Below are 25,042 nucleotides of genomic sequence, written 5' to 3' on the forward strand. Positions count from 1 at the left end.
AAATGGGACTCTTGTTCCAAATATAATAAGGAAAATTTTTCTTTTGTTATCTACTTTTACTTCGAAGTTTGTTTTCGTTGTGTTGTACCCTTATTAGTAGCATTTTGAATACTATTGTTGCTTTCACATTCAGTAGATATGTTAAATAAGTTACGTATTCTATTTTCTGAGTTGGGTATGCTACAAAAATCTAATCCCATCTGATTTTATATTTAAATACTCATATGCAGGAACCTTACTGATTGGCAAATTGGCACAAAGAAAGAGTCCAAATACAGAAGAGAATTTGACTCCATATGTAAGTTCAAATCTGCATGTATACAAGTTTAAGAATAATGTGAATTTAGGTCAGGCGCAGTGGCTTATGCCTCTAATCCCAACACTTTGGGAGGCCAAGGCAGGTGGATCATGAGGTTTAGAGATCGAGATCATCCTGGCCAACATGGTGAAACCCCATCCCTACTAAAAGTACAAAAATCAGCTGGGTGTAGTGGTGGGTGCCTGCAGTCCCAACTTTTTGGGAGGCTGAGGCAGGAGAATTTCTTGAACCCAGGAGGTAGAGGTTGCAGTGAGTCGAGATTGTGCCACTGCACTCTAGACTCTATGAAAAAGAAAAAAAAAAAGAATAATATGAATTTCTTAATGATGCAGAATGTTATTCAGTCACCATGTGCAACTGTTGCAAATACTGTGCTAATTCATGAGTACTTTTTGAGCCAGGAATTAGAACAAAAAGAAAAGGAAGAAAATGGACAATAGGTGCTACTGTACTGGAAATATAATTCTTCATTACATAAGAATCTATTGCATTCTGGTGAAAGAAAGGCTTTGAGTAGTTTGTTGAATTTGTCTTTTCTCTGATCTTTATTGCTACAATCCTCTTTGAACTCCGAAGCAGAATCTGTCTCTAAAAATCAGCTCCCTCACAATGCACAAACATGCATGATATGATCTTCATTCATTGTGAGCAAAGAAGAGAAGATAGACAACTTTTCCCTGGGCTGGATGTTTGGGGTTTCAAATCTGATTCTACCAGAATAAAGCACTGGATTCTGAGTAACAGAGGTGCTATTTGTTCTTTTAAATTTTTGTATGTTTTTATCTGTGATATGTGGGACCCTCTAAAGCATGAGGCCAAAGGCACCTCTTAACTGGGTGTAGGGATGGTATTTATACCTTTTATGATATCACAAATATTTGTACCTTTTATAAAGATATGTCACTTTATTATGACTAGGATAACAAATTGCTAAGTTAAACAACCAATCAGAATTAGACTTCTCCAAATTGCAGGTTACTTTCATAGAATGTAACAACCTCTGAACTCAAAGTATCTCATGAGACTCTGTTGTTGGAAACACCATACGTCAGGTCAATTTTGCTACAAAAGAGTCTCTGCTTTCTGCAACTACAGGATAGAGGGAATGCTTCTAGTTAATTCCTTCATCATCAAATTAGTCATGACAACTATACTTCCTAGGTTTTTATGAATATTTATATCATGGTTGGGAAGTATTATAAAATGAAAAAAAAAACCTCTCAGGGTAGTATCAACTCCTTCAGAGCTCAAAGCATAAATATATAATCCATCCATTAAACAATAATATGTGTATTACTTTTGCCCATTTTACAGCTAGGTAAACTAACTTATTATCCAGACCTTGGAGAGCTAAACTCAGAGATCTCTCCAGGGCCTGGCTCCATATGTTTAGTGTGAAGCAAAAAGGAAATTCTGGCTCAATGATTTGGCCCCTGGAAAATTCAAGAGCTAGTAAGGTAAACAGAGATAATTAAATCTAGGTGTTCAGGTCTAAATTTACTTCTGGGAGATAATTTACTGGACAAAACTACTATTTAAAAAAATAAAAAATTTTGGAAGTCTTTCATATAACCGGGTCCCAGAAACCCCTACATCAGAATCTCCTAGAGACATTATTAAAAATGCAGTTTCAGAGGAGGTTCCAAGATGGCCAAATAGGAACAGCTCCAGTCTACAGCTCCCAGCGTGAGCTACACAGAAGATGGGTGATTTCTGCATTTGCAGTTGAGGTACCAGGTTCATCTCACTGGGGCTTGTCAAACAGTGAGTGCAGCCCATGGAGCATGAGCTGAAGCAGGGCAGGGCATTGCCTCACCCGGGAAGTACAAGGGGTCAGGGAATTCCCTTTCCTAGCCAAGGGAAGCTGTGACAGACAGTACCAGGAAAATCGGGACACTCCCACCCTAATACTGCATTTTTCCAATGGTCTTAGCAAATGGCACACCAGGAGATTATATCCCACACCTGGCTTAGAGGGCCCCACGCCCACAGAGCCTAGCTCACTGCTAGTACAGCAGTCTGAGATTGAACTGTAAGGTGGCAGCAAGGCTTGGGGAGGGGCACCCGCCATTCCTGAGGCTTAAGTAGGTAAGCAAAGCAGCCAGGAAGCTCGAACTGGGTGGAGCCCACCACAGCTCAAGGAGGCCTGCCTACCTCTATAGACTCCACCTCTGGGGGCAGGGCATAGCTGAACAAAAGGCAGCAGAAACTTCTGCAGACTTAAACGTCCCTGTCTGACAGCTTTGAAGAGAGTAGTGGCTCTCCCAGCATGGAGTTTGAGATCAGAGAATGGACAGACTACCTCCTCAAGTGGGTCCCTGACCCCTGAGTAGCCTAACTGGGAGGGACCTCCCAGTAGGAGCCGACTGAACACTTCATACAGCAGGGTGCCCCTCTGAGATGAAGCTTCCAGAGGAAGGATCAGGTAGTAACATTTGCCATTCTGCAGCCTCCACTGGTGATACCCAGGCAAACAAGGTCTGGAGTGGACCTCCAGAAAACTGCAACAGCTGTGCCATGGAGGGTCCTGACTGTTAGAGGGAAAATTAACAAACAGAAAGGACATCCACACCAAAACCCCATCTGTATGTCACCATCATCAAAGCCAAAGGTAGATAAAACCACAAAGATGGGGAGAAACCAGAGCAGAAAAGCTGAACATTCTAAAAATCAGAGCACCTCTTCTCCTCCAAAGGAACGCGGCTCCTCGCCAGCAATGGAACAAAGTTGGACGGAGATTGACTTTGACGAGTTGAGACAAGAAGGCTTCAGACAATCGGTAATAACAAACCTCTCCAAGCTAAGGGAGGATGCTTCAACTCATCACAAAGAAGCTAAAAACCTTGAAAAACAGATTAGATGAATGGCTAACTAGAATAAACAGCATAGAGAAGACCTTAAATGACCAGATGGAGCGGAAAACCATGGCATGAGAACTGCATGACACATGCACAAGCTTCAGTAGCCAGTTGGATCAAGTGGCAGAAAGGGTATCAGCGATTGAAGATCAAATGAATGAAATGAAACAAGAAGAGAAGTTTAGAGAAAAAAAGAGTAAAAAGAAATGAACAAAACCTCCAAGAAATATGGGACTATGTGAAAAGACCAAATCTACATCTGATTGGTATACCTCAAAATGACAGGGAGAATGAAACCAAGTTGGAAAACACTGTGCAGGATATTATCCAGGAGAACTTCCCCAACCTAGCAAGGCAGGCCAACATTCAAATTCAGGAAATACAGAGAATGCCACAAAGATATTCCTCGAGAAGAGCAACTCCAAAACAAATAATTGTCAGATTCACCAAAGTTGAAATGAAGGAAAAAATGTTAAGGGAGCCAGAGGGAAAGGTCGAGTTACCGACAAATGGAAGCACATCAGACTAATAGTGGATCACTCAGCAGAAACTCTTCAAGCCAGAAGAGAGTGGGGGCCGATATTCAACATTCTTAAAGAAAAGAATTTTCAACCCAGAATTTCATATCCGGCCAAACTAAGTTTCATAAGTGAAGGAGAAATAAAATCCTTTACAAACAAGAAAATGCTGAGAGATTTTGTCACCACCAGGCCTACCTTACGAGAGCTCCTGAAGGAAGCACTAAACTTGGAAAGGAACAACTGGTACCAGCCACTGCAAAAACATGCCAAATCGTAAAGACCATTGATGCCAGGAAGAAACTGCATCAACTAACAAGCAAAATAACCAGCTAACATCATAAGGACAGGATCAAATTCACACATAACAATATTAACCTTAAATGTAAATGGGCTAACTGCTCCAATTAAAAGACACAGACTGGGCCGGGTGCGGTGGCTCAAGTCTGTAATCCCAGCACTTTGGGAGGCCGAGACGGGCGGATCACGAGGTCAGGAGATCGAGACCATCCTGGCTAACACGGTGAAACCCCGTCTCTACTGAAAAATACAAAAAATTAGCCGGGCGAGGTGGCGGGCGCCTGTAGTCCCAGCTACTTGGGAGGCTGAGGCAGGAGAATGGCGGGAACCCGGGAGGCGGAGCTTGCAGTGAGCTGAAATCCGGCCACTGCACTCCAGCCTGGGCGACAGACTGAAACTCCGTCTCAAAAAAAAAAAAAAAAAAATACACAGACTGGCAAATTGGATAAAGAGTCAAGACCGATCGGTGTGCTGTATTCAGGAGACCCATCTCACATGCAGAGACACACATAGGCTCAAAATAAAGGGATGGAGGAAGATCTACCAAGCAAACGGAAAACAAAAAAAGCAGGGGTTACAATCCTAGTTTTTGATAAAACAGACTTTAAAGCAACAAAGATCAAGAGACAAAGAAGGCCATTACATAATGGTAAAGGGATCAATTCAACAAGAAGAGCTAACTATCCTAAATATATATGCACGCAATACAGGATCACCAAGATTCATAAAGCAAGTCCTGAGAGACCTACAAAGAGAGTTAGACTCCCACACAATAATAATGGGAGACTTTAACACCCCACTGTCAACATTAGACAGATCAATGAGATAGAAAGTTAACAAGGATATCCAGGAATTGAACTCAGCTCTCCACCAAGCAGAACTAATAGACATCTACAGAACTCTCCACCCCAAATCAACAGAATATACATTCTTCTCAGCACCACACTGCACTTTTCCCAAAATTGACCACATAGTTGGAAGTAAAGCACTCCTCAGCAAATGTAAAAGAACAGAAATTATAACAAACTGTCTCTCAGACCACAGTGCAATCAAACTAGAACTCAAGATTAAGAAACTCACTCAAAACTGCTCAACTACGTGGAAACTGAACAACCTGGTTCTGAATGACTACTGGGTACTTAACAAAATGAAGGCAGAAATAAAGATGTTCTTTGAAACCAATGAGAACAAAGATATAACACACCAGAATCTCTAGGACACATTTAAAGCAGTGTGTAGAGGGAAAGTTATAGCACTAAATGCCCACAAGAGAAAGCAGGACAGATCTAAAATTGACACCCTAACATCACAATTAAAAGAACTAGACAAGCAAGAGCAAACACATTCAAAAGCTAGCAGAAGGGAAGAAATAACTAAGATCAGAGCAGAACTGAAGGAGGTAGAGACACAAAAATCCCTTCAAAAAATCAATGATTCCAGGAGCTGATTTTTTGAAAAGATCAACAAAATTGATAGACCACTAGCAAGAATAATAAAGAAGAAAAGAGAGAAGAATAAAATAGATGCAATAAAAATATGATAAAGGGGATATCACCACCGATCCCACAGAAATACAAACTACCATCAGAGAGTACTATAAACTCCTCTATGCAAATAAACTAGAAAATCTAGAAGAAATGGATAAATTCATGGACACATACACTGTCCCAAGACAAACCAGGAAGAAGTTGAATCTCTGAATAGACCAATAACACTCTGTGAAATTGAGGCAATAATTAATAGCCTACCAACCAAAATGTCCAGGACCAGACGAATTCACAGCCAAATTCTACCAGAGGTACAAAGAGGAGTTGGTACCATTCTTTCTGAAACTATTCCAATCAATAGAAAAACAGGTAATCCTCCCTAACTCATTTTATGAGGCCAGCATCATCCTGATACCAAAGCCTGGCAGAGACAAAATTTTAAAAAAGGAGAATTTCAGGCCAATATCCCTGATGAACTTCGATGCAAAAATCCTCAATAAAATACTGGCAAACCAAATCCAGCAGCACATCAAAAAGCTTATCTGCCATGATCAAGTGGGCTTCATCCCTGGGATGCAAGACTGGGTCAACATACTCAAATCAATAAATATAATCCATCATATAAACAGAACCAAAGAAAAAAACCACATGATTATCTCAATAGATGCAGAAAAGGCCTTCAACAATATTCAACAGACCTTCATGCTAAAAACTACCAATAAACTAGGTATTGATGGGACATACCTCAAAATAATAAGAGCTATTTATGACAAACCCACAGCCAATGTCATGCTGAATGGGCAAAAACTGGAAGCATTCCCTTTGAAAACTCCCACAAGACAGGGATGCCCTCTCTCACCAATCCTATGCAACACAGTGTTGGAAGTTCTGGCCAGGGCAATAAGGCAGGAGAAAGAAATAAAGGGTATTTAATTAGGAAAAGAGGAAGTCAAATGGTCCCTGTTGGCAGATGACACAACTGTATATTTAGAAAACCCCATCATCTCAGCCCAAAAGTTCCTTAAGCTGATAAGCAACTTCAGCAAAGTCTCAGGATACAAAATCAATGTGCAAAAATCATGAGCATTCCTGTACGCTAATAACAGACAAACAGAGAGCCAAATCATGAGTGAACTCCCATTCACAATTGCTACAAAGAGAATAAAATACCTAGGAATCCAACTTACAAGGGATGTGAAGGACCTCTTCAAGGAGAACTACAAACCACTGCTCAATGAAATAAAAGAGGACATAAACAAATGGAAGAACATTCCATGCTCATGGATAGGAAGAATCAATATCTTGAAAATGACCATACTGCCCAAGGTAATTTATAGATTCAATGCCATCCCCATCAAGCTACCAATCACTTTCTTCACAGAATTGGAAAAAACTACTTAAATTTCATATGGAACCAAAAAAGAGCCTGCATTGCCAAGACAATCATAAGCCAAAAAAACAAAGCTGGAGGCATCACGCTACCTGACTTCAAACTATACTACAAGGCTACAGTAACCAAAACAGCATGGTACTGGTACCAAAACAGAGATATAGACCAATGGAACAGAACAGAGGCCTCAGAAATAACACCACACATCTACAACCATCTGATCTTTAACAAACCTGACAAAAACAAGAAATGGGGAAATGATTCCCTATTTAATAAATGGTGCTGGGAAAACTGGCTAGCCATATGTAGAAAGTTGAAACTGGATCCCTTCCTTAAACCCCATACAAAAATTAATTCGAGACAGATTAGAGACTTAAATGTTAGACGTAAAACCATAAAAATCCTAGAAGAAAACCTAGGTAATACCATTCAGGACATAGGCATGGGCAAGGACTTCATGACTAAAGCACCAAAAGTGATGGCAACAAAAGCCAAAATTGACAAATATAATCTAATTAAAGTAAAGAGCCTCTGAACTGCAAAATAAAGTACTGTTAGAGTGAACAGGAAAGCTACAGAATGGGAGAAAATTTTTACAATCTACCCATCTGACAAAAGACTAATATCCAGAATCTAGAAAGAACTTAAACAAATTTACAAGAAAAAAAATCAAACAACCCTATCAAAAAGTGGGCAAAGGATATGAACAGACACTTCCCAAAAGAAGACATTTATATACAGCCAATAGACACATGAAAAGAAGCTCATCATCACTGGTCATCAGAGAAATGCAAATCAAAACCACAATGAGATACAATCTCACACCAGTTAGAATGGTGATCATTGAAAAGTCAGGAAACAACAGGTGCTGGAGAGGATGTGGAGCAAAAAGAACACTTTTACATTGTTGGTGGGACTGTAAACTAGTTCAACCATTGTGGAAGACAGTGTGGCGATTCCTCAAGGATCTAGAACTGGAAATACCATTTGACCCAGTCATCCCATTACTGGGTATATACCCAAAGGATTATAAATCATGCTGCTATAAAGACACATGCACATGTATGTTTATTGCAGCACTATTCACAATAGCAAAGACTTGGAACTGACCCAAATGTCCATCAATGATAGACTGGATTAAGAAAATGTGGCACATACACACCATGGAATACTATGCAGCCACAAAAAAGGATGAGTTCATGTCCTTTGTAAGGACATGGATGCAGCTGGAAACCATAATTCTCAGCCAACTATCAGAAGGACAGAAAACCAAATACCACATGTTCTCACTCATAGGTGGGAATCGAACAATGAGAACACCTGGACACATGATGGGGAACATCACACACCGGAGCCTGTTGTGGGGCTGGGGGAGGGAGGAGGGATAGCATTAGGAGATATACGTAATGTAAATGACGAGTTAATGGATGCAGTACACCAAGATGGCACATGTATACATATGTAACAAACCTGCATGTTGTGCACATGTACCCTAGAACTTAAAGTATAATATAATAAAAAAAAAATGCAGTTTCAAGCTTGGAGTTAAGATGGTGGACTAGAAGCAACTCCTGTGCCAGGCTATCATGGAAAGGAAACAAAAGGGCTAGTGAGCATTGACCCTTCAGGCCAATCATCTGAGAAATCATGTCGGGGATTTGGGATCCTACAAGGCAAGGGGATTGCACAGAGCAGAAAGGGGTGAAGCTAGCTACCAGCCTATCTGGGCTCAGTATGGAGCCAGGAGAACTTCTCCAACACTGGAAAGGGTGAGTGAGTGAGAACCCCTTAGGGGATTCACACTTTCGAGAGGGACCTGTCCAAGACCAGAAATGGGAGAATTCCCCTGAAACCCCTGCCCACCCCCCCACCCCACCACCGTGCTTCTAGACTGAGGCAGAGAGCCACCCAGACATTTTGCAGGGCAACTCTCCAGTCCAAGGAGACTTCTGCAAGCCTTGTGCCCCTAAGAAGACCAGCACCAGCGCCATAGCCCAATAGAGGCTGCAGTCACAGTGCCCAAGAGCAGTAAGATTGCCCCACCTCAACCCCTCTCTGGATGGGACTTGGTGCCAGCTTCCAGCCTAGTGGTCCTACTTCTCTGTCTGAACTCAGCCAGTGGCCATAGCCTCCTGTTTTCCCAGGAAGTACCTGGAGGGCAAGACAGGTGACTACATCCACCCCTGCCACTGGTAGCCAGGCAGGTAACACTTGCTGCTACATTCTTTGCAGACAATATGATTGCATACCTAGTAAACCCCGATGTCTCTACTGAAAAGCTCCTAGGTCTAATAAACAGCTTAAGCAAAGTTCTAGGATACCAAATCAACATACAAAAATGAGTAGCATTCCTATACACTAACAAAATCCAAGCCAAGAGCCAAATCAGGAAGGCAATCCATTCACAATAGCCACAAAAAGAATAAAATACCTAGAAATACAGCTAACCCAGGAGGTGAAAGATCTCTACAATGAGAATTACAAAACATACTTAGAAGAAATCAGAGATGACACAAACGAATGGAAATGCTTATGGATAGGAAGAATCCATATTGCTAAAATGGCCATACTACCCAAAGCAATTTACAAATTCAATGCTATTCCTAAAAAGTTACCAATTTCAGTCTTCATAGAATTAGAAAAATCTATTTTAAAATTCTTAAAGAACAAAAAGTGCTTAAATACTCAAAGCAATCCTAAGCAAAAAGAACAAACCTGGAGGCATCATGTTACCTGACTTTGAACTATACTACAAGTCTATAGTAACCAAAATAGCATGGTACTGGTATAAAAACAGACACATAGACCAATGGAACAGAATAGAGAGCCTAGACATAAGGGCACACACCTACAACCATCTGATCTTCAACAAAGGTGACAAACACAAGCAATGGGAAAATGACTCCCTATTCAATAAAGGGTGCTGGAATAACTGGCTAGCTGTATACAGAAGATTGAAATTGGACTCCTTCCTTACATCATATATGGAAATCAACTCAAGATGGATTAAATCTAAAACCTAAAACTATTAAAACCCTGGAAGATAACCTAGGCAATACGATTTTTGACATAGAACCTGGCAAAGATTTCATGATGAAGACACCAAAAGCAATTGCAACAAAACCAGAAATTAACAAATGGACCTAATTAAACTAAAGAACTTCTGCATAGCAAAAGAAACTATCAACAGAGTAAACAGGCAACTGACAGAATGGGAGAAAATATCTGCAAACTATACATAACCAAAGGTCTAATATTTAGAATCTATAAGAAACTTAAGCAAATTAACAAGCAACAAAGCAAAACACTCCATTAAAAAGTGGGCAAAGGACATGAACAGACACTTTTTAAAAGAAGACATGCATGCAGCCAACAAGAATATGAAAAAATATGTGGTATTTGGTTTTCTGTCCTTGTGATATTTTGCTGAGAATGATGGTTTCCAGCTTCATCCATGTCCCTGCAAAGGACACAACTCACCCTTTTTTATGGCTGCATTGTATTCCATGGTGTATATGTGCCACGTTTTCTTTATCCAGTCTATTGGGTTGCTTCCAAGTCTTCGCTATTGTGAATAGTGCCGCAATAAACATACGAACCAACACAGCACGTGTATGCCTATGTAACAAACTTGCACATCATGCACATGTACCCAAGAAATTAAAGTGTAATAATAAAAAAAAAGAAAAGAAATTTCTTCCTTCAGATACCCTAAAAAAAAGAATATGAAAAAATACTCAATATCACTAATCGTTAGAAGAATGAAAATCAAAACCACAATGAGATATCATGTCATACCAGTCAGAATGACTATTGTTAAAAAGTCAACAAAAATAACAGATACTGGTGAGGTTACAGAGAAAAGGGAACCCATATCCACTGCTGGTGAGAATGTAAATTAATTCAGCCATTATGGAAAGCAATGTGGCAATTTCTCAAAGAACTTAAAACAGAAGTACAATTCAACCCAGCAATCCCATTACTGGGTACATACCCAAAGGAATATAAATCATTCTGCCATAAAGACACATGCACAACCATCACAGCACTATTCACAATAGCAAAGACATGGACTCAACCTAAATGCTCATCAACAGAAGACAGGATAAGGAAAATGTGGTACATATACACCATGGAATACTATGCAACCACAAAAAAAAAAAAAAAAGAATAAGATCATGTCCTTTGCCGTAACATGAATGGAACTGGAGGCCATTATCCCAAATAAACTAACGCAGGAAGAGAAAATGAAATACCACATGTTCTCCTTTATAAGTGGGAACTGAACATTATGGACACAAAGAGGGGAACAGACACTGGGGCCTACTTGAGGGTGAAGCGTGGGAGAAGGCAGAGGACTGAAAAACTACCTATCATATACTATGCCTATTACCTGGGTGACTAAATAATCTGTACACTAAACCCTCATGACATGCAATTTACCTAAATAACAAACCCGTACATGTACACCTGAACATAAAATAAAAGTTAAAAAAAAAATCCTGCAATGAGATATGATCTTACCCTTGTTAAAATTGCTTATATCCAAAAGACAGGCAATAACAAATGCTGGCAAGGATGTGGAGAAAAGGGAACCCTTGTACACTGTTGGCGGGAATGTAAACTATTGTAGCTACTATGGATGACGGTTTGGAGGTTCCTCAAAAAACTAAAAATAGAACTACCATATGATCTAGTAATCCCACTGCCAGGAATATATCAAAAAGAAAGGAAATCAGTACATCAAAGAGATACCTGCACTCCCATGTTTATTGCAGCACTATTCACAATAGCCAAGATTTGGAAGCAACCTGAGTGTCCATCAACAGAAGAACGGATAAAGAAAATGTGATACATTTACACAATGGAGTACTCTTCAGCCACAAAAAGAATGAGATCCTGTCATTTGCAACAACATAGATAGAACTGGAGGTCATTATAAGTGAATTATGCCAGGCGCAGAAAGACAAATTGTACATATTCTCACTTGTTTGTGGAAGCTAAAAATATTAAGACAATTGAACACATGGAGATAGAGATTAGAATGATGATTACTACAGGCTGGGAAGACTAGTAGTGGGAGAAGTGGGGATGCTTAATGGGTACAAAAATATACCTAGATAGAATTAATAAGATCTAGTGTTTGTTAGAACAAGAGGATGACTAGAGTCAACAATCATTTATTGCATATTTCAAAATAACTAAAAGAGTATAACTGGATTGTTTGTAATACAAAGAATAAATGCTTGAGGTCATTTACCCTGATGTGATTATTACTCATTGTATGCTGTATCAAATATTTCATGTACCCCATAAATATATATACCTTCTATGTGGCCACAAAAATTTTTTAAAATAAGAATTGGCTTACAAAATGCGGTTTCCTGGGCCCCACCCTAGACTGATGGTTAGATACCTAATGTCGATGAAAAAAGTCAAACTCTGTAAAACATTTGAAGGGATTTATTCTAAGCCAAATATGAGTGACCTGTGGCCTGTGACACAGCCCTCAGGAGATCCTGAGAACAAGTGCCAGGCTACAACTTGGTTTTTATACATTTTAGGGAGATATAAGACATCACTCAATGCATGTAAGGTGTACATTGGCTAGGTCCAGAAAGGTGGGACGATTGGAAACAGGGAAGCAGGGCAGTTTCCAAGTCATAGGCAGATTCAAAGATTTTCTGATTGATGATTGGTTGAAAGAGTTATTATCAATAGAAAGGAATGTCTGGAGACATTCAGTAGAAATTCAATAGACAATCAATAGAAAGGAATGTCTGGGTTGTAGAGACCAAGATTTTATTATGCAGATGAAGCCTGCAGGTAGCAGACTTCAGAGAGAATAGATTGTAAATGTTTCTTATAACACTTGAAAAGAGCATGTTCTGGCTGGGTGCAGTGGCTCACGCCTGTAATCCCAGCACTTTTGGAGGCCGAGGTGGGTGGATTACCTGAGGTCAGGAGTTCAAGACCAGCCTGACCAACATGGTGAAACACCATCTCTATTGAAAATACAAAAATTAGCTGGGCGTGGTGGTGGGCGCCTCTAATCCCAGCTACTGGGGAGGCTGAGGCAAAAGAATCACTTGAACCTCGAAGGCAGAGGTTGCAGTAAGCTGAGATCATGCCACTGCATTCCAGCCTGGGCAACAAAGTAAGACCCTGTCTCAAAAAAAAAAAAAAAAAAAAAGAAAAAGAGTGTGTTCTATTAGTAATTCTAAAAGGAAAAAGGGTGTAATGAGGTATATCCAGCTTCCCTTTCCCATCAGTGTTCAGGTTAACTTTGGAATGCCGTTGGCCAAAAGCAGGGGTCCAGTCACATGGTTGGTGAATATGACCTTACAATTTAATTTTTTGGTTTTCATTAGGAATGCTTCCACATTCTCTCAAACAAATTTTAGTCATGGCTTTGAACAATGTACTCTGGCTCACCCATTGCAGGTCACAAGCTGTTAGGTTTCATTTTCCTCCTCCTGACGATTTTAAATTAGTTTCACTTTCCAGTTTCCTCTTCCTTCCCCTAAAAGCAATTACTCAAAACATCAGCTGATGCGTGCCCTACTCTCCCGCCCCTTTATGTAGTTCCTTCAGTATTTACTTGAGGCAGACAGGAAGACTTCTGAAGAACAAATCAGCCTGGTTACCAGCTTTTTGGAACAGCAGAGACGCAGAGAGCAGTCATGAGGTCAGTGAACTAAAAATGCAGAATCATGCTTGTTATTGAGTGCAAATTGTAAGTTGAGCTCCTTACTGTGCAGGCACATTCCTGAATTGTCCTGATGTTTATAGATTCAATATGTCTTTATCAGTCTGAGCATTTATAAGATGTTTGAGGGTTTTTTCCCTGTGGCTTTTTTGGTGTATACACAGGCTCCTTAAGTTTCTGGAACTGTTCCCCTATGGAACTATATACGGGGGAGGCAGAGTGGGGAATGCATCAGCTCATGTTTCCTCCCTGTGTGCAGCTATTCCCTGTGATGAGAGGAAGGTTTGGCAGGAGCAGTGTATTTCACTCAGCCACAAACTTTGCTGATTCAAGGGTAGACCTAAGGGAATTACTCTTCTGGGGCTTTCCTGTTACTGTCATTTTGCTTGAAAAGATTAAGTCACAGGCTTTTATTCTTGTAATTTTAAAAGGAGGAATTTATTTTCAACAGATATTTTGAAAGATATAATCAATACTGCAAACCCACTCATGAAGAGGGCAATTTTGGCCTGAAACGTTGCATTACTTTAAGGTGGGAAGTGCAAGAAACAATTCTTACAAATGAGCGTTTTTGTCATTTCTTATATAAAAACAAACCCAAAGTTTAGCACTTATTTTTATTGATGTAGTGAATGCTGGTCAGCAACAGAAAAGAATTTCTCCTCAAAAGTGTAATGACCTAATCTCTTATCTAAAACTGTTCTAATCTCTAATGACGGAGAGCAGATCAGTGGTTGCCTGGAGATAGTGGGGATTGAGTAGGAAGGTTCCCAAAAGAATCTTTTGGAATCATAGGAATAGTCTATAGGGAGGTAGTGGTGGTGGCTACATAAGCATAAACATTTATCAAAACTCATCAGACTATACACTGAAAATGGGTGCATCTTATTGTATATAAAGTATAATCTCAGTAAACTTGATTTTTAAATATATATGTTGACCTCCTAGAGTTCTTCAGGGGATAGCACGTCAGGGAGAACTAAGAGAAAAGGATGCCTTTCCCACCAAGCATCTCCAGGGAAGGAGTGAGGAAGTGATTGCCAGGGAGGGAAGACCCCATCGACCATTTAGGGGGACAGAAAAGGAAAACTGGATTCCCTACCCTCGGCCCCAAGGACTTGAAGATGCTCTGCAATGTCATGTTTGGGGATGAGATGGGTAAGAGGAATTCACTGCCAAATACCTCAGGCTAACCCTTTTATATAGAATAAGTTCCTGGTCAAGAGTGATGTTAATTGTGTCTGTGTGAGTGGGGTTGACCAGAAGCCAGGCACTACCCAGCATCTTAGTAACCAGCTTGCAGGAAAGGTTTTACAGGGTCCTATCTTTAGGTGTGTCTATAGCCACTGACCTGAGGAGGTCTGAGGGGGGCTCTCTGAACTATGCTGGACTCAGGTTCACATTAAGGTGCTCCTATTTCAGAGGCTGTAGGAACAGGAAGAGGTTGGGCTGCTCCTCTCCAGCAGTGTTAAAAATTTCCAAATGGGAAAATCACCTGGAGAACTCGCTAGCACATGCCAGCTGATGGGCATCCTCCTCTGCCCCATCCACCGAGGAACTCTGTTGCCCCCTGTACACACTCACAAATTCACTTAAAATTATAACACAAATATATTAATACCAGCAATCATGGTGGTAACATTTCTTTGTGATCTGTAGTTAGTGGGCACTGTGTTAAACGCTTTTTATGCATGACCTCATATCACCCTTACAACAGCCCTAGGAAGTAAGAGCTATTATTTCTATTATTAGCCTCATTTTCTAGATGACCAAAATGGGGCTTAGAAGGGCAAATTACTTGCCCAAGACATCAGGTAGAGAGCAGGTGTCAGAGCAGAGTCATTAATGGAGGCGCCAAACTCTAATGCTGATCATCTGACTCTACGCCCAATGGTCAAAAGGTGAAAGATCTTAATGCTTTCAACTACGCTCACTTTAAAGAGGGGGCCAGGGATGGGCTTCCTATCTGGAGAGAGAGGGCCAGTCTTTGATGGTTACCCACCCCTTAGAGTGGCCAAAGCCATAAGAGCTGAACCCAGATCTTGGAGAAGGGTGAAAGTGGTTCTCCCCAGGGCATAATTTTCTATCAATTGGATGGAGGGAAAAAGGAAATTCATCCCAGGGCGTTTTAAGGATAAGGGAATGAGGTTCAGTGATGTGACTCAAGAAATATCCCAGAACGAAGTAAAGAGGTCACTGAAATCCAGGTGTCCTGTGGTTTTCTTCCCTTCACTCAAGCTTGTCTGATAATGCTTCTTAATTCACCACATTAGCTCCACAAATAAAGGGGAAAACTGCTTTTAAAAATACATCTACGACAGCACTTCTCAGAATGTGGTACAGGAACTCCTGCCACTGAATTTCCAAGGCACTTGTGAAAACACAGGTTTCTAAGCTCACATCAGATTTGCTGCACCAGAATCTCTGGGAGTAGGACCATATAATCAGTACTGTCAACATAAAATAATCAGAAGGCTCAGGATCCAGTTAAAAGAGTTTATTCCAGCAAAAAGTTGAGGGCGGCAATCCCAGGAGTAGAGCTACACCCAAGAATGGTGAACAGCATTCCCAGTGTAGAGAAAAATGAGGACTGTTTACATAGGCAAAGACAGAGGTGTTGAACAGAATGACAGCTTCTGTTGTTGTTGTTGTTGAGACAGAGTCTCACTCTGTCACCCAGGATGGAGTGCAGTGGCCCAGTCATGGCTCACTGCAGCCTCAGACTCCTGGGTTCAAGGGATTCTTCCACCCAGCCTCCCAAGTAGCTGGGACTATAGGAGCACACCACTACGCCTGGTTAATTTTTTTGTATCTTAGTAGAGATGGGGTTTTGCCATGTTGGTAAGGTTGGTCTTGAATTCCTAACCTTAAGTGATGCACCCACCTTGGCCTCCCAAAGTGCTGGGATTACAGGCGTGAGCCACCGTGCCTGGCCAACATTTTCCATACAGAGGAAACATACAGATACACAATTTGATTGGCTACTATTGATTATAGTCCAAGGGAATTGCTTAATATTCTTTTGTAAAGAGGTAACATGGCTGGCCACAGTGGCTCACACCCATAAGTCCAACACTTTGGAAGGAAGAGGAGGGCAGATACTTGAGCTCAGGAGTTGGAGACCAGCCTGGGCAACATAGTGAGACCCCATTTCTACTAAAAATACAAAAATCAACCAGGCGTGGTGGCACATGCCTATAGTCTCATCGACTGGAGAGGCTGAGGTGGGAGGATCGCTTGAGCCTGGGAGGCAGAGATTGCAGTAAGCTGAGATCGTACTACTGCACTCCAGCCTAGATGACAGAGTGAGATCCTGTCTCAAAAAAAAAAAAAAAAAAAAACAATCAGAAGGGTCTGTTTCCATAACATGAGGTCTAGGTTTTAATAAAGACTAGGTTTTCTGAGGCCGGACACGGTGGCGTACGGCTATAATGCCAGCACTTTGGGAGGCTGAGGCGGGCAGGTCACAAGGTCAGGAGTTCGAGACCAGCCTGACCAACATGGTGAAACCCTGCCTCTACTAAAAATACAAAAATTATCCAGGCATGGTGGTGCACACCTGTAATCCCAGCTACTCAGGAGGCTGAGGCAGGAGAATCACTTGAACCCAAGAGGGACAAGTTGCAGTGAGACTAGTGAGTCTAGTTAATGTGTAACCTCTCACCACACAGTCAGGGAGCAACAGTCATGCACCTGAGAAAAAAGAACAGTCACATTACGTGAGTCAGTTTTCAGGGCTTAACTTTGCCTCTTGACATAATACATTTGGAAGCTTTTAAAATTTTATTTTCTTTTTACAGTGCATTTTTACAACTTTCAAACTACAGTTTTCCAAATCTGTCTGGAACATATTCCTGGCATGAGTCAGCTCAGTTCTCACAGATTCTGTTTCAGTTTCCCTTCAAGAGGGATCTTGATAGGGTTCCATCAGTTTCACTTTCCTTTCACCTTTCATAAAAGCACAGACCTAACAGCAGCCTGGTTAGAAACCTCTTCAGCATTTGCTTGGAATCAATAGCTAAAAATAAAATCAACTGGGACCCCAGCTTTTCAGAACTGCAGGGAAACAGCCATCATGAGGTAAATAGTCCCTGCTTCTCTGATAGGAAACAGAATTTCTTACGTACAACTTCCTGACTTACGCTATTTCAGTGTTTGCTTAGGGATGAAATATGCATTTATCTAATTCAAGCATAAATCTGCCATACCCATTTGTGCATTCTTATTTCTGTAGCTTTTTGTGATGTATAGAGTCAGGCAGCCAAAGGACACAGGGAAATGGGAGCTGGGAGCTGGGAAGGGACGGGGCATATTGAGAGATCCTGGAGAGCTCGTGCTCATATCCTTTCAGGCAAAATCGGGTCAGTGAAAGCTGGGGCCTGGAAGGAAGTTACTGGAGGTCCGGGTTCATCTTTTGTTTCTTATATTTAGAAAGCCTAAGTCAGAGGTTTGTGGGTTTTGTTGTGATTGTGGTTATTTTAAAACTATGCTTGCTTCTCAGCAAATGTGTCAATGATTAATTCAGCACTGCAAAATTCCAATTTATGTTGAGGTCACTTTTACTTTGAAATGCACTTTTTCATAAGTGGGGGATATGTCTACCTGAGCTGTCCTCTAGGAGGTCTAGTGACCTGCTAAGCCTCCCATGTGATCAGTGAACAGGGAGAAAGTGTTGCTTGCAGTCTCTCAAACTGTGGTCTGCGAGTGGCATGAATCATATCAACCTGAGTCTTATGATAGAATGCAAATTTCTAGGTACTGCATTCTGAAATCCTGATTGAGTAAAACAGAAATAAGGTCCAGAAACAAACACATATTTAAAGAGGACCACAAGTACTTCATAGGCACACTGAATGGCTTATAGAAGAAATGTCCACCTCCAAATCCTCTCTTCCTTGAATGCATACAAGGCTTCCTGCATTGTATGTGTGTACATGTAAAGGAGGAAACCCCAAGAGGCAGGAGTGGGGAGGGGTGGGAAGAATGTTGAAATAAACAAAGCTTGTGCCTGGGCACAGTGGCTAAGCCTGTAATCCCGGCACTTTGGGAGGCTGAGGCAGGAGGATTGTTTGAGACCAGGAGCTCGAGACCAGTCTTGGCAACAAAGTGAGACCTACAAAAAAACAAAAATAAAATAAAAATGAAGTAAAGCTTGCCTGTTTAAGGGGTATTTTAAGTATGGGAAACTGGCGATTGGAAATCACTGCCAAAAAGGGAAGTGTTCCCAGAGCCTTGCTGCTCACAGTGTGGTCTGAATCTGAGATTCCCTGGGAAGTTCTAAGAAAGGCAACATCCCAGCTTATCTGAATCCAGAGCTGCATTTTTAAAAGATCCCAGGTGTTTACGTCCATAAGTACATTAAAGGTTGAGAAGCCCAGCTCTGGAGAGTTCCTTTACTTGCTTTCTAAAGTGAGGGACTCCTTGGATTGGGCCTGTTCTGACCAACCAACTGAGCATAGGTCTGCCGGGGTTCCTTCAGGTAGTCAGTTGGAGCATAACCAGCACATGTGCGGGACAAGCTGCACCTGTGCAGACAAGAGTGGGGAAATCCCCACTCTTCCCACTTCAAGATGGTCACTTTCTGAAAATTTCAAGATTCTACTCTAGTAATGGCTTTGACTGGGAAGGAGATGTGGTATCTACCCTGGAGTCTGTGAGCAAGACAGGCGATCACGATCTGGGTTAGGTGAGAGACTGTAACTATGTTGATTCTGGGGATTTCCTGAGGACTAGCAGCACTAACTTTAACTGCTTTAGTAAGCGCAATTTCATGTCTGCAATCCGGTGTCATGGGAAATCTCTTTCTGCACCTGAGGGAATCCTATCTCCCTACTAGATGCAGACCATCCAGGTAGGACTGGCATTTTACTCCCCACATTTCATCTGAACCTAGCTATTCTTTTTTTTTTTTTTTTTTTTTGAGACGGAGTTTTGCTCTTTGGCCCAGGCTGGAGTGCAGTGGCCCAATCTCGGCTCAGTGCAACCTCCGCCTTCCGGTTTCAAGCAATTTTCCTGCCTCAGCTTCCTGAGTAACTGGGGATTACAGGTGCCCGCCACCACACCCGGCTAATTTTTGTATTTTTAATAGAGACGGGGTTTCATCATGTTGGCCAGGCTGGTCTCGAACTCCTGACCTCATGATCCACACCCCCCCGCCCCCAGCCTCCCAAAATGTTGGGATTACAAGCGTGAGCCACCGCACCCGGCCACCTAGCTGTTCTTTACCAAGTGACTGTAGTCATCATCCCACCTGCCTGCTTGTATTTCTTTAAATATCTGCATTAATTACTATTAACTAACTTATTTATACATATAAGAAGTATTCAGAATAACTTTCAAAAATGCATATGAGAAATTATTAAGTGAGGAAACCTTGGCAAATGGACTATTTGTTTTAAGAGGGCAATAGTATTAGAATGCAAACCTCCTGACCTCTGGCTCTGGAGTTCATGTTTCTTCTTATCAAGGTCTTAGGGCTTCCAGTCCAATGTATTTTGCTCCAAATTTTACTTCAAGGAGAGAGCAGGTATCAAATACCTCATCAAATTGGAAACTTTAGGGAGTAAGGTTTAGGAAAAATCAAGAGAATCAAGGGACCTGAATTCCAATTTTCAGTGGGTTTTATAATCATAAAGTCATATGAGTGGTTGGCTGTCTTCCTGAATAAAAAGCTCCATGTTATCATTAAATGTCTCAGCCTGGCCAACTCTGGCATTGGTAAAGCATTGGTGGGGATGGAATATCCCTGAGAGATCCATATTCAGAGCTCTTTCACAAGTCCAGAAATGTTCAGTGTGCTTTTCAGCTTGTCCAACACTTTCTTGAGCAATTGATACCTTCTGAAGCTGATACATGACAGGGTGGAAATATGTTTCATCTTAGAGGGAGAATCTTGAGCTATAAGTGCTTAAAATTTAGTTTGGTAAGATCCCTGGTGCATTGATATGTCAAAGCCCTCTGCCCTCCAAAAAAAAAAAAAGAGAGAGAGAGAGAGATAGTGTCATCAGACTTGCAAGGTGGTTTCTGGTTTCGTTGAGGCAAACACAATCAATGTCACTTGTCATTCTGCAGGTCCACTGTATACTCTCTATTAATCACTAGAGTGTTCAGCTATCATTCTCAGGCACCTATATGTACCTACAAATCTGCAGATACATTCTATTGATCTGAGACTCACCCTTTCTCTCCTTTCTCCTTCTAACCTTCCGAATTCACCCATCTGCAAAGTTAACTCTTGTTTCCATGGCTTTATTATGATTTAGTGGCATAACAGTTATAAGCAGAGTTGTTCAATTATCATCGTTATAACTTACTCTTGGTATTCATTTTTTAAATAATTGCTAACTTGACTTTTGACTTGTAGTCCTTCATATAGGGTAGTTAGAATCCCCAGGTGAAGCCAAATTGAAAACCCCTAGGGCCAGGTGTGGTGGCTCACACCTGTAATCCCAACACTTTGGGATGTCAAGGCACAAGGATTGCTTGAGACCAGAAGTTTGAGACCACTCTGGGCAATATAGTAAGACCCTGTCTCTACAAGAAAAGGAAGGAAGGGAGGAAAGAAGGAAATGCATCTTTTTACTTACAATGTTTTCAATTTATGATGAGTTTATCAGGATGTAACCCCATCATAAGTCAAGGAACATCTATAAGTAAAGAGATTTATTATGAGGAATTGGTTCACCTGATTATGGAGACTGGTAAGTCCCATAATCTGTTGTCTGCAAGCTGGAGACCAAGGAAAGTTGATAGTGTAGTCCCAGTCCAAGTCTAAAAGCCTGAGAACCAGGCAAGCCAATGGTGAAAGTTCTAGTCCAAGTCTAGTCCAAGGGCAGAAAAAGATCAATGTCCTAGCTCAAGTATCGGGAGAACCCACTCCCGATGTTTAACATGGGTTCTTTTCTATTTCCTAAGTGTCTCGGCTGGGTTGAGAAATAAAGGGAAAGAGAGAAATTTAAAGCTGGGTGTCCGGGGGAGACATCACATGTTGGCAGGATCCGTGATGTTCCCCGAGCCGTAAAACCAGCAAGTTTTTATTGGCGATTTTCAAAAGGGGAGGGAGTGCACGAATGGGGTATGGGTCACAGAGATCACATACTTCACAAGGTAATAAAATATCACAAAGCAAATGGAGGCAGGACGAGATCACAGGACCACCGGATGAGGTGAAATTGGAATTGCTAATGAAGTTTCAGGCACGCATTGTCATTGATAACATCTTATCAGGAAACAGGGTTTGAGAGCTGGTAACCTGTCTGACCACAATTTGTTAGGTAGGAATTTTCCCATCCTAGGAGACCGGGGCTTATTTAATCCCATCAGCTTCAACCATAAAAGACGAGACACCTTAAAAAGGGGTCGTCTATAGGCCTACCTTCAGGGCACATTCTCTTTCTTGGGGATGTTCCTTGCTGAGAAAAAGAATTCAGGGATATTTCTCCTATTTGCTTATGAAAGAGGAGGAATATAGCGCTGTTCCGTCCGGCTCACCGGCGGCCAGTTCAAAGTTACCTCTCTTGTTCCCTGAACATCGCTGTTATCCTGTTCTTTTTTAAAGATGCCCAGATTTCATATTCAAACACACATGCCCTACAAACAATTTGTGCAGTTGACACAATCACAGGGTCCTGAGGCGACATTCATCCTCCTCAGCTTACAAAGAAGATGACGGGATTAAGAGATAAGTAAAGACAGGGATAGGAAATCACAAGGATATTCATTGGGGAAGTGATAAGTGTCCATGAAATCTTCACAATTTATGTTCAGAGATTACAGTAAAGACAGGTGTAAGAAATTATAAAAGTATTAATTTGGGGAACTAATAAATGTCCATGAAATCTTCACAATTTGTGTTCTTCTGCCACGGCTTCAGCTGGTCCCTCCGTTCGGAGTTCCTGACTTCCCGCAACACTCAAGCAGTCGGGCAGAGGGAGAATTCTCCCTTCTTCTGCCTTTTTGTTCTATTAACGCCCTCAACAGAATGGAGATGCCCACTCATGCTGCGGAGAGCAATCTGCTCTACTCAGTCCACTAATTCACAGGTTCATGTCTTCCAGAAACAACCTCACATACACACCTAGAAATAATGTTGGACCACATATCTGGGCATCCTGTGGCCCAGTTCAATTGACATATAAAGTTAATGACCACAGGGTGCAGTGCTTGGCAGTGTACATCACAGTGACCATGTTTATTTTCTCCACAGTGAGGTCACCAAGAATTCCCTGGAGCAAATCCTTCCACAACTGAAATGCCATTTCACCTGGAACTTATTCAAGGAAGAAAGTGTCTCAAGGGATCTGGAGGACAGAGTGTGCAACCAGATTGAATTTTTAAATACTGAGTTCAAAGCTACAATGTACAACTTGTTGGCCTACATAAAACACCTAGATGGTAAAAACGAGGCAGCCCTGGAATGCTTACGGCAAGCTGAAGAGTTAATCCAGCAAGAGCATGCTGACCAAGCAGAAATCAGAAGTCTAGTCACTTGGGGAAACTACGCCTGGGTCTACTATCACTTGGGCAGACTCTCAGATGCTCAGATTTATGTAGACAAGGTAAAACAAACCTGCAAGAAATTTTCAAATCCATACAGTATTGAGTATCCTGAACTTGACTGTGAGGAAGGGTGGACACAACTGAAGTGTGGAAGAAATGAAAGGGCGAAGGTGTGTTTTGAGAAGGCTCTGGAAGAAAAACCTAACAACCCAGAATTCTCCTCTGGACTGGCAATTGCAATGTACCATCTGGATAATAACCCAGAGAAACAGTTCTCTACTGATGTTTTGAAACAGGCCATTGAGCTGAGTCCTGATAACCAGTATGTCAAGGTTCTCTTGGGCCTCAAACTGCAGAAGATGAATAAAGAAGCTGAAGGAGAGCAGTTGGTTGAAGAAGCCTTGGAAAAGGCTCCTTGCCAAACAGATGTCCTCCGCAGTGCAGCCAAATTTTACAGAAGAAAAGGTGACCTAGACAAAGCTATTGAACTGTTTCAACGGGCATTGGAATCCACACCAAACAATGGCTACCTCTACCACCAGATTGGGTGCTGCTACAAGGCAAAAGTAAGACAAATGCAGAATACAGGAGAATCTGAAGCTAGTGGAAATAAAGAGAAGATTGAAGCACTAAAGCAATATGCTATGGACTATTCGAATAAAGCTCTTGAGAAGGGACTGAATCCTCTGGATGCGTACTCTGATCTTGCTGAGTTCCTGGAGGCAGAATGTTATCAGACACCATTCAGTAAGGAAGACCCTGATGCTGAGAAGCAACAATCCCATCAACACTATTACAATCTTCAGAAATATAACGGGAAGTCTGAAGACACTGCTCTCCAACGTGGTTTAGAGGGTTTGTCCATAAGCAAAAAATCAACTGAGAAGGAAGAGATCAAAGACCAACCACAGAATGTATCTGAAAATCTGCTTCCACAAAATGCACCGAATTATTGGTATCATCAAGGATTAATTCATAAGCAGAATGGAGATCTGCTGCAAGCAGTCAAATGTTATGAGAAGGAACTGGGCCGCCTGCTAAGGAATGCCCCTTCAGGCATAGGCAGTTTTTTCCTGTCAGCATCTGAGCTTGAGGATGGCAGTGAGGAAATGGGCCAGGACGCAGTCAGCTCCAATCCTAGAGAGCTCGTCTCTAACTCAGAGCAACTGAATTGAGACAGAGGAGGAAAACAGAGCATCAGAAGCCTGCAACGATGGTTGTGAAGGGTAGGAAGATAGGAAGACAGGGGGCACCAGCTTGGGGTTGCTGAGCAGGGAAGTTTTGCATGTTGCTTTAAAGTACATTTTTAAAGAATTGTTTCGCATGTTCATTATAGTTAATTAAAGTTATGTAGTCAGAAGGTCTGATAACTAATCACTGGTAGCAATCAATGCTTCAGGCCCACATGTTGCTGATGAGTTCTGAGTTTTCATTCAGTTCACCATATAACCCTCATTCCAGCCCTTCCTGCCAAGGCTCATAATTGGTGACTGCCTAACAACAAAATTTGCAGTCTCATCTCATTTTCATCTAGCCTTCTGGACCTCAAAGATTAACTTTTGACTAACCCTGGAGTATCTCTTGTCTCACTTATGGCTTCAGCCTTGTATTTATATGTATTCTTGATAGCAATACTGTAATCAATGTGTATTCTTGATAGTAATGCTACAATAAATCCATACATTTCAACTCTGTTAGAATAGAAGTAATTGTGTAGTTTGTGTATGGGACTGTGACAGTAACATTAATTCCCAAAGTTTCTCCTACTAGGAACAGTGGGTAATTGCTAAGCCACACTGTACAATTCTCAACATGTCCATTTGAACCCCTCCCTCAGAATGAACACCCTCCCCGTGCAGCCAGCTTATCCTTACATTGTAGGAACTATGATTCTCTTTCCAGCCTAGGAGCCCCAGCTAAGCCCCATGCCCAGTTAGCAGCTGCTGCTGTTGACAGGGTTGCT

At 41.5% G+C, this 25,042-nt stretch overlaps 1 protein-coding gene across 2 annotated transcripts; it reads left to right on the plus strand.

Moving 5' to 3' along the window:
* The first annotated feature begins 13,448 nt into the window (after positions 1–13,448).
* On the plus strand, positions 13,449–24,768 carry IFIT3 (interferon induced protein with tetratricopeptide repeats 3). 2 transcript variants are annotated; one of them, XM_007963497.3, is made up of 2 exons: positions 13,449–13,560; positions 22,787–24,768. In XM_007963497.3, the coding sequence occupies exons 1-2, from the start codon at positions 13,556–13,558 to the stop codon at positions 24,252–24,254; spliced, it is 1,473 nt and encodes a 490-aa protein (XP_007961688.3). In that variant the 5' UTR covers positions 13,449–13,555; the 3' UTR covers positions 24,255–24,768. The 2 variants fall into 2 exon arrangements, with proteins under 2 accessions (XP_007961688.3, XP_072875266.1); XM_073019165.1 differs by lacking the exon at positions 13,449–13,560 and adding an exon at positions 17,539–17,661.
* Positions 24,769–25,042: the final 274 nt, after the last annotated feature.

This window comes from Chlorocebus sabaeus, chromosome 9 (genome assembly GCF_047675955.1).
Source record: "Chlorocebus sabaeus isolate Y175 chromosome 9, mChlSab1.0.hap1, whole genome shotgun sequence".
Classification (NCBI taxonomy): domain Eukaryota; kingdom Metazoa; phylum Chordata; class Mammalia; order Primates; family Cercopithecidae; genus Chlorocebus; species Chlorocebus sabaeus.